This window comes from Antechinus flavipes, chromosome 2 (genome assembly GCF_016432865.1).
Source record: "Antechinus flavipes isolate AdamAnt ecotype Samford, QLD, Australia chromosome 2, AdamAnt_v2, whole genome shotgun sequence".
In the NCBI taxonomy this organism is placed as follows: Eukaryota; Metazoa; Chordata; class Mammalia; order Dasyuromorphia; family Dasyuridae; genus Antechinus; species Antechinus flavipes.
Genome location: NC_067399.1, coordinates 620,671,370 through 620,688,233, shown reverse-complemented (window position 1 = coordinate 620,688,233; position 16,864 = coordinate 620,671,370). Strand labels below are relative to the sequence as shown.

Here is a 16,864-nt window from a genome sequence, read left to right as displayed (position 1 = left end):
TCAATGTATCTATTTAATCTATGAACTATGTATTTATCTATATATCTATCTAATTTTTTTGTCTATCTGCCTATCATTACCTATTTCTATCTATCTTATCTATCTATCTAATTTACATAACTATATGTCTATGTACCTATCTAATCTTTTTATCTATATGGCATCAAATCCATTTTATCTCTCTATCCATCTAATCTATATCTCCATCTCATCTACGAATCTATGTATTTATCTACTCTATCAATCTGGCATCCATCTAATCTCTTTATAAATTTACATAACATCCATCTATCCATCTGCAAGTATTTATTAAGTAGTTACTGTGTGTTAAGCATTGGGATAAGCCCTGGGTATACAAAGAAAGGTAAAGCCCTTCAATGAGCTCACAGTCTAAAGTGGGACTGGGAAAACATGCAAAGGAAATAACTTTTTGTATATGTGTGATTTATAGCCTTCTCAAAGGACTTGAGATGACAAATTTTTTTGCTTCTAAATGGAATGTCAAATCTAAGAGTACGTTTATACCTTGGAGTTGCCCATAGGTAATTGCAATGACGATTTTCGCAACAAATACTCATGGTAATCTCACAGGCTTTTGAAGTGGAAAGAACTGTAGAGAACACTTAGATCCATTTTTATTTCTGGATCAGAAGATGGAGATCAGGAGAGATCATGGTATACTATAGCTATAGCATCTTAGATTTAGAACTGGAAGGGATCTTGAGAGATTATCTTGTTCAAAACTTTATTTTGCATACAAGACTACTTGGAGGGGGATAGGAGAGGGGTGATGTCTTATTCAAGGATATAGAGACAATAGGTAGAAGATAAAGGGCTGGAATCTAGGTCTCCAAAACCAAATTCTTTTTTCTTTTTACTATGTTTCTGCCTCAATATGTAATAACATTATTTATGGGTGTAAATTTTTTTGGAAAAAGCTAAAGAAGTGACTTAGTATATCTCGTGTTAACCAAATTCTCTGCATTAGACCATATTTCAGATTCTTGACAAGGTAGCTGTCTCTTTGATATTCTCCCACTCAGAAACACATCTAGTTGACCATCCTTCTAGTAGACTATGATGCAACTCAATGTTTCTGCAGGTTTCCATAGTGACTGCTAATACTGTGGTTTCTGTGGTCGTAGCACCAGATGTCCCAGATCCCCAAAATGATTATGCAGTTGAGCGTTTATAACATTCCCAGGCTAAGTCTGGGTCTATGATTGAAGACTACGTCTATCCCAAATCCTGCTGAACTGGAAGAAGTGAGAATGAAAATCTGAAGAAGACAGATACCTCAGGTGGGGGTGGAGAGGGGTCACCTTTATTCATTCAATGAACAACTAATGGATGCTTACTATGTGCAAGACTATGGGGAGGTGCTCTGGGAGGCAAGAAGTGTAAGAAATGGTTCTTGATTTGAGGGAATTTGCAGCCCAGATGAGTAAACAAAACATATACGAGAAGTTTAATAAGAAAAACTGTGGGTAGCTCAGGAATTGCCTTGGATCCACATTATCTCTACTAATGAGAATTTAGTTTAGATGTCTCTTGGATAAGGTAGGAATTCCTTGTCTTGTTTATGATGCTCCATCAACACTACATCAAGGATAAATGACTCCAAGCCAATTCAAGCATCTGGTCTATATCCTTTGCCCTTAGCCTAAAGCAGAGGCAGAGGGCTATAGAAAAATAAAAAATCAAAACTGAGAGGTTATAGAGCACCAACCCTGAAGTCAAGAGGATCTGAGTTCGAATCTGGTCTCAGACATTTAACACCTCCTAGCTGTGTGACCCTGGGCAAGTCACTTAATCCCAATTGCCTCAGGAAAACAAACAAACAAACAAAAAAACATACTTTGAAATTAGACAGAAGCATGTTGGCTACACTTATTCCTTTGAAGAAAATCTTCTACAGCCACACAGCCAGTCCAAAGAACCATGTACTCCAGAGAATCATTCTACCGTAACTATGGAGATCCACAATTAGGACTAATAGCTTGGGGATACCGACTCACCCAGAAAGGTGATCCAATATGGCAGTAGGTCACTAAAGAAGTGACCAGCTAGTGATGAATGACATATGACACCAAGGACAATGGGAAAGAAGTCACTCAAGTAGCCAATTGATGACCCTCGGTGGAAAACATATGATGCATATATGTATTGATGTATAAGATTTTTAAAGGATGTCTTAGAAGATGTAAAAACATTTAATGATCTGTTAAATGATCTTTTTATCATAAAAATTTGGCTTTCATCAAACTTGAGCACAAAACATTAGTTTAGGGATTTGATTTATTTAAAAAAAATTACTCTATTTCCCAAACCAGGTAGAAAAATGGTAGTTGGGTAACATCTATGAACCTCTTCTCACAAGAAACTTTTTAAAACATCATAATTGAGAGAAATGTTTAATTTCAGCTAGAGGATAGTGAAAAAATTTTTTAATTGTTTTTTTTTTCCTATTCAACTTCCAAGATCCCCTAAAAATCTATCCACAGACTGATTCCTGGTCTGATGAGAAAAAATGGAGGTGGGATGAGAAATAACCCTGAATCACATAAAAAACATTTGTCTGTAGTTTCTCTGTTCTACTTTAACAATTGCAAAAGCAATAAGAACAAGTGAAAATTTGTTTTGCTGTCATTTTTTAGCCTGGTTTCTCTTATACTTCTCTGTTAAGGCTCAATTCCTGTTTCTGAGGTCCAGAATGATAAATATTATATTTTATTTCCATTCCAATGTAATTTTAAAAAATAAATAAAGAATTCCAGGAATTAATTGTTAAACAGGTTTATTGCTGGATTTTAATCAGTAAGAATATGTTACATTGCAATATTGGATTTCAGATACACTTTCCCACATTTAATTGTGGTCCTGTTGCCGCAGAGTTTCACAGAAATGAATGGCAGACACACATCACATTCAATGGTTACACAATTCTAATGTGGAAACAGTTAATTTCAGAAAGCAGTACATTTATTTTTCCTTTCATACCAATCACATTCTGTAAATCACTTTCTATTCCCTCTGACAAGTCCAAAACTTTTCAAACAGCTCTTTTCTTTTAATGTTCAACATCCCATTCTCATTCTTTCTTATCTTTAGAATTTATACTCCTTTTTTGAAATGACCCACACAATAAAATTTCCCCCTTATCCCTTAAAAGACCAAGCTTTCCTAGCTATCTTTTTCAAGCATTAAATGAATGGATCTTCTGGATTTTCTATTTCTACTGTGTTAGGCATTACTCATAAGCATAAACTGATATAAGCTAAGAATACTAGAACATATCACGGTCTTCCCCATCCCCCATGCCTTTCCCATAACTGTGGAGGACCTGGAACATGTCACTTTGGACTATACTGGATTTTGCCTGCATGCATGATATGCTGAGCCACCTGTAAGCCATCCACCGTAAGCCCCTTGTAATAAATTACTCTAACTGTCCAGCAGTAAAGCAAAATTGCTCTGTTCCTCCATGTAAAAAAAATTATCAATATTTACAGAAAGGGGAGGGGTTGCTTTTTATAAAAAAACCAAAACCAACCCCCCAAAACTCCAAAGTTAGGGATCACATTCTATGAAGAATAATAGGAAATAAGGCATAGGGACAGTTTTTCTTTTCTTTTCTTTTTAAGACAGTGCAAATGCCACGGGAATGGATTATAGTCTGTTACCAGAACCCACCAGGTAGGTTCATTGCCATTCAGGTGGGGAGCTCCCCTCATGAAAAATACATTCGTGCCCCACTACCCACTAGCAAATGCTCTGAATATGGGCAAGGGATGTTTTGGAACGTTAAAGCTCACATTGTTCTACCAACTGACTCTTCTAGAGCCTTGGGAGTGGACACTGTGGCTCCCCTCCATTTTGAGAAGAAGAAACCAAAACTCAGAAGAGTGCTATATTGGGATCACGAGGCAAGATCGAGAGATCCCAGCCAGGTCCAGCAGCTGGGGCTTTACCTGTTAGTCTAACCTAGCTGCCTCTGTGATTGTCATTGGATGTGAGGTCTGTGGAGAACATTTATATTGATGTGAACCTGAAAAACCCAGTCCTCATTCTGAAAGGGCTTCAGACACATTCAACTTCGGATGTACTTTAAAACAAACTTCTTATTTGTCCAGACAACTTTGAGAGTGGACTAAAAATTCTGAGCCAGCATGAATCCCGTGATTGGTCCCTTGAAGAAACCAAGGGAGATTCTGGCTGTAAAAGTAATGCAAGGTCATAACTTTAAGAAGCTGGAGTGAAATACCTCTGATTAGGCAAATTAAAGGCAAAGAAGTTGTACAGGGTGGGTAGTTGATAGGAACATAGATCTAGGACCCGGAGGGGATCTCAGAAGCCATCTAGGCCCCTCACTCCTTTTACAGATGAAGGAACTGAGAACCAAAGAGTTCTTCTTCCCCAGGGTCACAAAGATAGTAAGTACCAGAAGGGAATCTCCACAACCAATGCCTTTCCACCGTACCATGGATCATGAAACAATGAATAATAACCAAGTTGCTCCAACATCTTGGGGTTCTGTTTAGATTCTTTCCCTTTTCTCCCTTCCAACTTCAGGTATCCAGCAACATGGAGGCAATCATCTTTATGAAGTTCACCATCTGCAATCCCTCAGCCCTGTTATTACTGTTCTATTACTTTGCATTTAGTTAGCACCTTTTCTCTAAGGGACCCTGTACATGCAAGCCCTCCTTTAAAGGAATATAATTCTCACAAGACTGGGAGGCAGGTTGGTAGGAAGATTGGACTTATGTAACTCTGCAGGAAAAGGTGAGGAAAGGAAGAAGGGAAGGGAAAGGAAGCCAATCAGTGCAGCTTTTGGTTGAGTGTTGAAGTAGTTAGTGGGAAGGGACCAAGCATTTATCAAGTGCCGACTATGTGTGCTTTACAAATATTATTTCCTTTGAAGCAAATGGACAAGGAGTCAATCCCATTTAGCCAAGCCTTGCTCTTTGGATGTGGAAGAAAATAATAGTGGTGATCAGGAGAGAGGAAAGAAGAGAAAGCGCGAAGAAGCTGGAGTAAGGATGGATTATTGTGCTGCAAGTGGGGATTTCCATTGGAAATAATGACTCACAGACAAGGTTACTTGAAGACATGAAGTTGGTTTGTCCTAGATGCCCCTGCCAATAGCACGTGCATGTACATTATATACATACCATACCAGCAAAATGTAAAAAAAAACAGAAAACATGGGGAGATCATTATAATTTCTACAACTAAAACAAACAATACTGCCTAAAAACACACACATAAAAACAAAACCAAACACATTCAGATTTGTACTTTGCCCTGCAGAGAAACTCCTTCTGATATGGTATAAATATAATATACGAGACTAGGAAGTTTAACTTATCAAGATTCGTTCGGGACGATAGGACGCAGCTCATTGTAGTTTTCCCTTCCTGGAATACCCTTGAGTTACTTCGCATAATCCCACGTCAGGAAATCTTGGTATATTTGTATGCATGGGGCAACACCAGGCACACTCCCCCCTACACACATGCACACCGATGAGGGTGGTGTGCTCTGAGATAGAACTATCCTTTCCCAGAAAGCCTGCTTTCTTTGAAGATGACCAATGGCAAAAATTAAGGAAAAGGCTTGCTTCTTTCTTTTTTCAGTGGAACTGAAAATGACTGTGATTGGATCAAAGTGGAAAGCGTGGATGTGGTTTAGATCATCTGAATGAATCTCTCTATAAATGGGGAGAGGGCAGAAGCAATGCCGTCCAATTCACCCTACAAGGGGGCACGCTGCCCCATACCATATGGAGAATTCTTGATCATGTCAGTCGAAACGGGGCATGTGGAATAATGAAGAAGGGTCGGTCAATGGGATTGACTTGAAATGTTTGGGGAGAGAAGAATTCTCTTTGTGTGAAGAAGAAAGTTCACAGCCCAAAGAGTTTTTCTGACCCTTCTGAGGAAATGTCTGTCTTCTTTTAATTTCTTAATGCTCTTATCCTGGAATTGTGAGTAATGAGGAAACATTAGGAATGGATGACCAATCCAGGTATATACATTAATTGGGTATATAGATAGGGACCTAAGTACCCACATATACATCAAGGCAGATACCTGGATTTATCTACTGATAAATCCACTCACTATATGTGATATATAAAAATATTTCATATAGTAAATTGACACATGTATTTTTTTTTTTGCTGACCAGCAACAAATTCCAATGTTTTTCAACTGTAAACCAAGACTCAATAAATACATTGAATTCAGCAAAGAACTTGGTTTTGTTCAATCTTGGTTCCTCTGGAGTTTTAAAAGTCAGGCTGAGGGGGTGGGCGGGATGGTGGGGGTCCTGGGGGCAGCCGTGCAGGAGGGGGAACAGGAGGCAGCTGCCTGGAGGGAGGCTGAAGAGATGCTGTGGGGGGAGGAGGGCCCCTGGGGGCGTTGTTGAGGGGGACGCTCTCATGACTGGGGGGTGGTCTGGGGGGCTGTTTGAAGGCAGTTGGTTTGCCATCGGATTTCACTCGGGTGAAGTTGATGCACCTTCCCTGTTGGGGAGAGAAAAAATCAATAGTTAATGAAAATAAATCAGGAATTAGTCACGGATACAGTGGGAATATGAGTATCATACTGGAACTACTCCAGTACGGGAACTATTCCCAATCTGTGGGCCCAGTTTTCCTGGATGAGGCAAGAGCAATCGCAAAAAAGGTTCTGGCTGTTTTATCACATGATGCGATCTCATGCAGGAGGTTCCACATATGGATATATATTTACATATATCTATATTTATATCTATCTATCTATCTAGAGAGAAATATAATCATAAACCAAGAGCACCCGCTCTGAAGTCAAGAGCACAAGAATTAAAATCCAGCCTCAGACACTTACTGGGCAAATCACTTAATTGTCTCCAAAGAAGGAAAGAAAGAAAAAAGCCCCCTAAATTTGATGAATATATATTTGTTCCAGAGAGTTTTAGTCTTTTTTGGTATCATGGAGCCTATGTTTTCCTTTTCCCATTAAAGTTTTTGAGTAATTGGAGGAGATGTTAAATTTTAATAAGAAATTGGTGAAAATAAAAGATGGCATGTTTTTTCCATCCAAGTTCATGAATACCCTGCTAGAGACTCTGACCTATGGATCCATTAGGGGCCTGTGGATCCCAGGTGTAGCCCTGATTGATATGAATGACTTCTGTGTATGAAGCATTGATTGAATGCTTACTCTGCGCCAGGCACTATGCTAAGCACTGAAGGTACTCACAAAGGTAACTTTACAGGCAGCCCTGGATGGGAATCAGGAAGACCTGAATTCAAGTCTAGCCTCAGACACTTATAACAAATCACTTAACTGTTCATTGCCTCAGTTTCTTCATCTGTAAAATGGGGATAAAAATAACATCTATCCTCCAGGCTTACTTGAGATATCTGCAAAGTGCTCTGCAAACTTTAAAATGTTAATGTAAATGTTAATTAGTATTAGATCCCTCTCTTTCAAGGAAAATGGGGGGGGGTGATGCAGACAATAATAACATTTATATAGCACCTATTATGTGCCAGATTTTCTGTGGAGAGCTTTATCATGATGTCATTTGATTCTCACAACAATCATGGAATATAGAAACTATTATTATCTAAATTTTACAGGTGAGGAAACCGAGGCACATAACTAGCTTCTGACAATTACGTACATAAAAGATAAATCCAGAGTAAATGGAAGTTAATCCCAGAGTGAGGACCTAAGCAATAGAAGAGCCTGCCTCCCTCCCATATGAGACCTCTCCTCTCTGGGTCAGGATTACACCAGTGGCCTGATTGCCGGACTCTTGGAGACCACGGCTCTACCTGTCTGAATCAGCCAGGTCCCCATTTTCAAATAAAAGCTCTGGGATTGCTACTGGAAAACACAAGAATGACCTGCTGCTGATGGCTAGGGCCAGCTACCATCATCTTTCCAAAGTCTGATTCCCTGCTGGGCTCCTCCCATTCCTAACTCCCTCCCTTCTGCCTCCACAGCTTGTCCCATGGCAGCTTGTCCCGTGGCAGGCCCAGACTCTGAAATGAAGATACCTTGTTGATTCCTCCTAAGGTTTCATATTAAGTAGCCAGTGGTTCTCAAAGTGTAGTCCAAAGAATTGTTGGGGTCTCTGAAACCCTTTCAGAGGGTCTACAAATTCAAAATTATTTTTTATTTCTAATATAGTAAATAGCTATAAATATAACCCATGTGAACCCATGGGATCAGATCCTCGATAGTTTTTTAACAACATGAAGATACTGAGAACAAAAGTTTGAGAACCACTGGAGAGAGTCTGGATTTCTTCGACTACAAACTTGCTTCCATAAATGGTTTTTCTTTTTTTCTTGTTACATCTCTGAGAACTATTCATTATGCTCATAAAAAAAGGCAGCTGAAGTCCAGTGCAGGAACCCAGAAATATTAGGCCTTGCCTTAGCTTAGCCTTGAACAGCGGCTGGTCCCACCTGAGTGTTCCCTTGGGCCCACGGGGCAGAAATCACACCTTTTCTTCTTCTGCTCCGGCTCTGAGAAATGGGCTCTACACCTGCTGGGGAGAAAAGGTGCCCCCTGGCTTCTCAGTCCTAGAAACAATCCTCAGGGTCTCTGTGCAGTGACCGGGGGACGCCTGTTTGCTCTCAGCAATCACGGAGAGAAGGCCAGCGGCAGCAGGCCCTCTCCTGGTTTTCCTACATAGAGTTTGGGGGTGGGAGAGGGAAGGCAGAGGATGCACACAGAAAGGGAAGACATCTCCAGTGGCCTCTGCATTTGACCTTCAAGCCATGCTCTGGGAATCATAGCTCTTCGCTCCAGACTGCGGCCAGTGTCAGAACAAGGAATAAACAGTTATTACGCTGCTCTATTTCCTCTGTGGTAACAAAACGACTAAGTAGCACATTCTCTATTCAAGTGTCAGACAGTCTCCAACTCTAACCCAAACCACACTCGGAGGAAAAACCCAAAAAACTAAACCTCTGCCGCTAGTCACTCGAGTTTCCAACCCAGGAGACTTAAAGGAGCTGGTCTCTGAGAGGAATTAGCTCTCCCTTGTAAGGCGGGAGTTTGACTGAGGAGTCAAATGGTTCCTATGGACTATGACTCAGAAAAATCGTGGTCAGTCTTTTGCTCAAAAAGCCTCAATGGCTCCCTATTACTACTGGGATAAAAGAGTAGCTCATGGGTTGGACATTAAAAGCCCTTCACAATATTTTGTTCTTTGCACGTTTTTTGCAGACATTTCACACCACTCCCCTCACGTACTCTATCTTCTAGATAAAATGGCCCACCTAAACGACACCATTGTACATATAGTTCCCTCCCTCTTAGAATTCTCTCCTTTACCTCTGCACAAGAGACTCCTACACCCCCGAGCTTGAGTCTGAATCACAAGGTGCCATTTGGAAGCCTCTACCTAGATGTATCATAATCATCTTAAGCCCAACAGAACTCTTCCTCTCAGCTCAAGTGGGATTTCCTTCAAGAAGCCTTTCCTAATTGCTCTGTTGTTAGTGCCTCCCCCTGTTCATCCATTATATGTTTATTTTATATGCATCCTTTATGTACTTGGATGAGAGTATGTTGTGTCTCCTTAGAATGGGATTCTTAAGCTAGAGTTTGTGAACTTGTTTAAAATTTATTTTGTAACTTTTTCAATACATTAAGATTTATTTTAAAAAAATTTATTGAAGCCTTTTATTTTCAAAACATATGCAAGGATAATTTTTCAACAATGACCCTTGCAAAACCTTGTGTTCCAATCTCCCCTTCCTTTGACCCCTTCCCCTAGATGACAAGCAATCCAATATATGTTAAACATGGTAAATAGATTACATTAAGATTTATTAAGGCCGATTTGTGTGGAAGTAGAGTCAAGAAGGCTTGAATTTGGATTCTGCCTCATATTCTTGCAAACTGTGTAACTCTGGTAAGTAATTGACCTCTCTCAGCCCCAATTTCCACATCTGTAAATTGGGAATAATAATAGCACCTAACTCCAGGATTATTGTATCAGATGAGATAATATATGTAAAGCACTTTGCAGAATATAAAATGCTAGCTATTAAAAGCTCCTTGGAGCCAGGGACTTTTGGTTTTGTCTCTGTATGCTTGGCTTCTCTCATAATGCCTGAAACCTAATAAGAATTTAATAAATGCTTATTGAATTAATGAAGTCACAAATGTAGTTGGTCTCAGTTTCCCTATCTGGAAAATGACAATATGATTTCAAAGGATAAATGAAGCTTTAAGTAATTCTGATTCTCTGTTCTATCAAAGATTCAATAAAATTCTAAAAATATTCATAATTCTGATTCTGTCTAACTGCACAGAGGCGGTCCTCTTAATGACTCCATAATTGCTGCCAGGAATTGGGGCAGGGGAGGGGTCAGGAGTCAGGCCAACTATTGTTAGCTCTGGCTCCAGTCTAGCTCTTTAGTTCAGGTACAAGGACTCAAGGGCATCCTTAGCATTTCCTAGCATAAAGAGAAGGAAGCTAAAATTAAATGAGCTATCACGGAAAGGGAAGGGCCTGGGCACTACTAGGCAAATAAGGTATGAGAGTCTTGCAGGTGTCCCAGCTTCCTTCAAATGAAGGGACATGGTGTCAGATAACCTGAGACCTGGGAAAGACCTTAATTATAAAGGCTAAAGTCCCCCAGTGCCAGCCACCAGGGCCATTGCCAGTCATTTTGACTTCTGACCTGCCCTGTACTCCAGAGGAGAGAGTGAGGTTAATGACTTTGCAGCTCTGGCTCACTCAACTCCAATTCATGTGCAAGGGTTCTGATTTTCTGAAGGACGCCCAAATAAGTGACAAAGCCACTCAAATTTGATGTTATTGGTCTGAAGGATGAACATTTGTAGCAGGGCAACCCACAGCCCTGCGGTTTGCTTTGTTTGTCCTAATTCTCACCAATACCAGGTTTATTTTTCTTCCTTCCTTCCTTCCTTCCTTCCTTCCTTCCTTCCTTCCTTCCTTCCTTCCTTCCTTCCCTTCCTCCTTCCCTCCCTTTTCCTTCCTTCCTTCCTTCCTTCCTTCCTTCCTTCCTTCCTTCCTTCCTTCCTTCCTTCCTTCCTTCCTTCCTTCCTTCCTTCCTTCCTTCCTTTCTTTCTTTCTTTCTTTCTTTCTTTCTTTCTTTCTTTCTTTCTTTCTTTCTTTCTTTCTTTCTTTTTTTCTTGCCCAGGGTCCCATAGCCAGAAAGTGTTATGTGTCTGAGGCCGGATTTGAACTCAGGTCCTCCTTACTTAGGTTTATCTCTTTCAAAGGGAAGATATTTTTTTTCTCTCATATCTGGACTTTATCTAGAATTCTTCTCCTCCTCTTCTCCTGCCTTAACACCTTGTAGTTATAGTAGTAGGCACTTAATACATGTTTTCTGGGTTAGATTGGATCATTTTCTTGTGTAAATTAAGCCACCATGTAAGTTCTCCAGGAACATTAACTCGTGTAATGGTGCCCCAAAAGAGACTTTCTCTCATTAAAGGAATTTCAAATTCAAACCAGCAGGTACTGGGGGTGTGGGGACAGGCCTTCTGGAGTCACAGAACTTAATAGGAGACTCACTAAACTTGCCACTATAAACTACCAGATGTGCTAGATACTATTATTATCCCTTTTGTACAGCTGGGGAAACTGAGGCTGAGTTGTTAAATGATTTGCCAAGGTCACAAGCCAGTGTCCAGGAACGAATTTGAACTCAGAACTTCCTATTTCTAAGTATTTTTGTCCTTCCACTTTTTTTTAAACCACTGAATGGGCATTGTCTCAGTCACACAGACTTGTTAAAGACTTATCTTAACAAGGTCAAGGTTTCCCACTGCATCCAGGGCCATCTCCAGTCATCCTGCTCTATATCTGGCCATTGGACCCAGATGGCTCTGGGGGGAAATTAAGGCAGATGACCTTGCACAGCCCTCCCTCACTTAACTCCAATTCACTTGCAGGTCATGGTATCACCTCCCTGACATCAGGGTTGGACAAACAACCACCACTGTATCTCCTAGCTGCAGAGGGTCATGATTTTCTGAAGGATGCCGACAAATAAGTGACAAAGCCAGTTTAAAACTCACTCCCTCTGCCAACAACCACACACAGTCTTTCTCCCTCCCTCAGAGAAAGCACCGATCCAAGGTCGCAGCTCATCCTGACCATGCAAAGACCCCAAACTGAGATCCCACTGTCTCCCCAGGTCCTGCCTTCCTTGTCTGGGGGAGCTAGCACCCCTGAGGAACTGACTGACTCGAGCCCTTTCAGAAAAGCCCTGCAACCAAGCGAGCTGTGGCGAGCCAGGACAGGCCCCTGAAATGACTGGATCCTTGTTAAACCTCTTCCCTGCGTTCTTTGTCCACAGAGAGGTCCAAGACACCTCTGAGCTTTTAGGTACACACTGGCTCTCCTGGCAACCTGGGGAGCATTTCTTTTGGTTCTGACAACTTCTCATGTTACTCTTCTAAGCTGTAAACAAGGTTTAAGATTGGGAAAAGAGCCCTAGAAAAAGGAGGCCTTTTCTCTTGCCTGACTCCCTGAAGATGTACTTTGGTAGGATGTGATTAGGGAGGCATCTTGTTGGTATCTTATTTTACACAGTAGTGAAGATTTATATCTATCTAATGTTTCCTCTTTTAAATGCCCTCTGGAGTTAGCTTACTATTTAAAGCAATTCCATGATAAGAAACTAAGGACAGCTCAACATTAACTTGTTTAGTAAATAGGAACTTTCCAGCAGTGGGAAAAGTGAAGAATTGTAGAATCAAAGCATTTGAATTTGGATCTCAGTTCTGTCACTTCTACCTCTTGATCTTAGGCAAGTTGTCCTCAGTTTCTCCAACTGTAAAATGAAGGTACTGGACTGGATGATCTCAAAAATCCCTTTTTAGGTTAGCTTAACAGATGACATATCGAGAAATTCAATGGGAATTTTCCCTCAAATAATGGAAGAAAGGAAAAAGGGAGAGTCATGATAGAAAAATCAATGGATTGAATTCAGGAGGACCTGAGTTCAAATCTGACCTCAGACACTTAACGCTTCCTGGCTGTGACCGTGGGCAAGTCACTTAACCCCAATTGCCTCAGGGGAAAAAAAATAAAAGAAAAAATAAAAGAAAAATCAATGGATTACATATTGAGAATTGGAAGAGACCTTTAGGTCTCTCTCTTTATAGATAGAAGAATTGAGGATCCCCGAGAGATCATTTGGACAAAAGCACATCATAGCTCACTACTACAGAATACTTTTCCCGCCTAGAACTTGCCAGTTTCTGCTTTTTTCTTCTTGCTCTCTAGAATCCTTCACACTTCTATCTTAAGCATATGACAGAACTTAAGTTCCCTGAGGCTCAGTCTATTTGATTTTTGTTTTTGTATTCCTAGCACTTTACACAGGCCTGACACATAATAGGCTCCTAATAAACGCTTCTTGATTAACTGACTGAAGTGGGACTTACTCTCACCCTATGTCTGGCTGATGTACAATCCATCCTTACTACCTCTGGCTGCTGCGAGATCATGCAGAATTCGCATTTACATTCCCTCACACTGATTGGTTCAGCAAGTTTCCAATTCTATATCTAGGAGAGACTTTCCTATTGTTCCATTCTATCAGTTCTTACCTCTCCATAAATCAGTCACGGGGCTAGGAGGTAGCCCCACATAAAGCAGGGATGATCTCAAATGTGTTTAGAAGAACCTCAGTTAGCAGCAGCCACCAATGATGGGCAAAATACCTGGATATTTGCTTGGATATATGTTTGGTGCCAAAGAAAGCCATCCTTTCTGGAGCTTGCCAGGTACAACAGAATCTCTGGGCAGATTTCAAGTTCACTCCTTCTGTGTGCTGGCTCTGGCCCTTCCTCCTAATTCTGCTTCCTCTCCATCTGCAGAACAGCACCAAGCCCCACATACACTCATGCTCCATAGCTGACTGTCCAAATGGCTTTTCCTTCAGTTATAGCAACCCGAGGCTGCTGGTAGCTCCTTCTACCATTCTGAATCTCAGACTAACAAGGGGTTTTAAAGGCCACACACTGGGCTCCCTCATCCGGCCTGGCTTCTGAACTCTAACTGAGCCAGCTGCATACAGAACGGTGCTGACTCTTGGAAGAGAAGGTGAACCATTTAACAATGTCTTGATGACAAAGCTGAATTCTAGGTAAATATTCATGAAGCAAGCTTTCTCAGGTGTAAGCATTAGATTTTTTTTTTTTTTTTGAGGCAACTGGAATTAAGCAGCTTGCCCAAGATCACACAACTAGAAAGTGTTAAGTGTCTGAGGCCAGATTTGACTCAGGTCCTCCTGACTTCAGGGCTGGTGCTCTATCCCCTGCACCAACGAAAATCAGGTATTTTTAAACCGAGGCTAATCTACATGGGATAAACCAAACCAGTAAAAAAGAAAGCAATCCAAAAACTCAACTCATGGATTAAAAAAAAGATATGAAGAGAGGTAACTACTGTATATCAATCCAACAAAAGGTGAACTCAGTAAGCATTTATTAACTTTTTGTTTTTGTGCAAGGCACTCTGCTGGATTAAAAAAAAAAGAAACAAAAACAAAATGCCCTGCCCTCAAGGAAATCACATTCTACTGAGGAGATAAAGCAAAGACAGGTAAATGTAAGAAAACTGGAAGAAAGAGAGAGGTTTAGCAAATGTGGAAGAAGAAAGAATTCCTATAGGATACGGGATCTGAGCTAAACCTTGAAGGAAGCTAAGGATTCTAAAAAGTCAAAGAAGGAGAGAATACAGTCCAGACTCAAGAAGCTTCTGGAGCTTTATGCTGTCTCTAATATAAAGCACTTTAAAGCCCTTCCTGATCTGGCTCCAGTCTTGCTTTCCAAGTTGATTACCATCACTCCCCATTACTCACTTGACCTCCAGCAAAACTGCCCTATTTACTATTCCCCAAACATAGAGAACATTCCATCTATTCCCTCTGGATTTTGGCCCAGGCTGTCTCCTAGACCTCAAACTTATCTCCTTATCTCTGCCTCTTGGAACTGTGAATTCCCTTCAAGGGTTAGTTTAAGTGACCTGCCATTAAAGAGGATTTTCCTGAATCCCCTGATTGCTAACCCTCTGCTCTCTGTCACTTATTTAAATGTATGTATGTATTATGCTTATATATATGTATATATTTTATATATGTATATATCACAGACACACAATATATAATTTCATACATGTACATACATATAAATACACACACATATATAATGTATATAGAATAACATGACTGAAAAACGACAGAACAATAAATTCCTCTTCTTCACCCTTTATTATTTACTGGACATACAATTTCATTGGTATGAGGAACATCATATTGAGACTATTCCCTACAAATGCAGATCTGCTCCTCTGTAACTTAGACAATAGTCTGGAGGGGTTAAATTATACGTTAGGGGCACAGGGGATAGAGCACCAGCCCTGAAGTCAGGAGGACCTGAGTTCAAACCTGGTCTCAGACACTTAACACTTCCTAGCTATGGGACCCTGGGCAAGTCACTTAACCCCAATTGCCTCAGCAAATATATATATATATATATATATATATATATATATATATATATATAAAATTTATTTATTTTAGGAGTCACAGAGAGGTGGAAATCTTCCTGGTTCTAATGCCAGCTCCTGACCTGCTACATCAGTTGCTTCTCTTCCCAATATTACTCAGAAGCAATCATTCATCTTGGATTGCCAGTGGATAGTTTCCACTAGTTTTGAGTTTGAAGCCAGGGTCCTCCAATTCCAAACACATTGTGTTTTCTATAATACTACAATGTCATCTATATCTATATATCCACATACATGCACACACATATATGTATACATACATGTGAACATGCATAGTGTGTGCTCATGTTTGCCCACACAGTTATAATATTTGCGTTTTTTATCATATGTTTCTAGTGAAAAGTAGTTTTCTTGTATTTTCTTCCCAGGGAGCACCCAACAAATAATTTAATCTTACCTATTAAATAAGGAAGAGGGAATTCCAGGTTTCTTTCAGTTCTTCAATATCTTTATTTCCCTTTCTTTGGACTTGAATGGGAAACTTCCTAGGTTTGGGGGAATGTTTGTGGTTAAACTAATCTCTAAGAAGTCACATTCCCCCATATTTTAGGTGCTTTCCATTTAAAATAGCTCATATTAAAAGACAGCCATATTGCTTCAATGGGAAGACAGTGAGCATTTATTAAACATAGACTTTATGCCAGACATTGTGCTAATTGTTTCGCAAATATTTTATTTCCTCATCACGACCATGCTGAAAAACTAGCATTATTATCTCCATTTTGTGGTTTGGAAAACTGACTTGTGATTTGTCCAGACTACAAGCCCAGGACTGTTGGTCTACTGGGATATCTAGTTGCTTCAGACAGGATTCAAAGAGCATTGCTCTTTTCCTTCTATGTTGGATATACAACCAAAACCTTCCCACCAAGCATTTAAACCCAAGTGAAAGTGCGATTTCCAGCTGGAAGGGATCTCAGGGGCCAACTTTTTTTTAACTCCTTTGTTTTTCAGATGGGGAAACTGAGGCTCTAGGAAGGTGCCACAGGCAGAAGGTCAGAAGCAGGATTTGACACCAAATTTCCTGACTTTAGAGTCTGTTCTCTTCCCCCTGTTCCACAGAGAGAACAATGACATCTCTCGCCAGATCATGCCAATTGCCAATTCCTCATGACTAACAAGAGCCAGCTCAGCTTTTAGTCCAACAACAGCTGCTCTGTCCATCTCCAATTCTCTTTGGTTTCATTATGATTTCCCCTAAGAAATCCCTCTGCCAGACTGTCCCAGGCACCCCTGCCACTCCTCCCCATCCAACTCCCCGGGAGCAGGGCACCCCACAGAGTCATGTCATTTT

The 16,864-nt window shown here is 40.5% G+C and overlaps 1 protein-coding gene across 1 annotated transcript in view; it reads right to left on the bottom strand.

Moving 5' to 3' along the window:
* Positions 1–2,780: 2,780 nt before the first annotated feature.
* The window catches only part of ANTXRL (ANTXR like), an 89,510-nt gene continuing 75,426 nt past the window's right edge, over positions 2,781–16,864 (bottom strand). Inside the window, exon 18 of the mRNA XM_051981911.1 lies at positions 2,781–6,529. Coding sequence (XP_051837871.1) covers positions 6,293–6,529 — 237 coding nt within the window. The 3' untranslated portion in view covers positions 2,781–6,292. The remainder of the gene's footprint in view (positions 6,530–16,864) is intronic.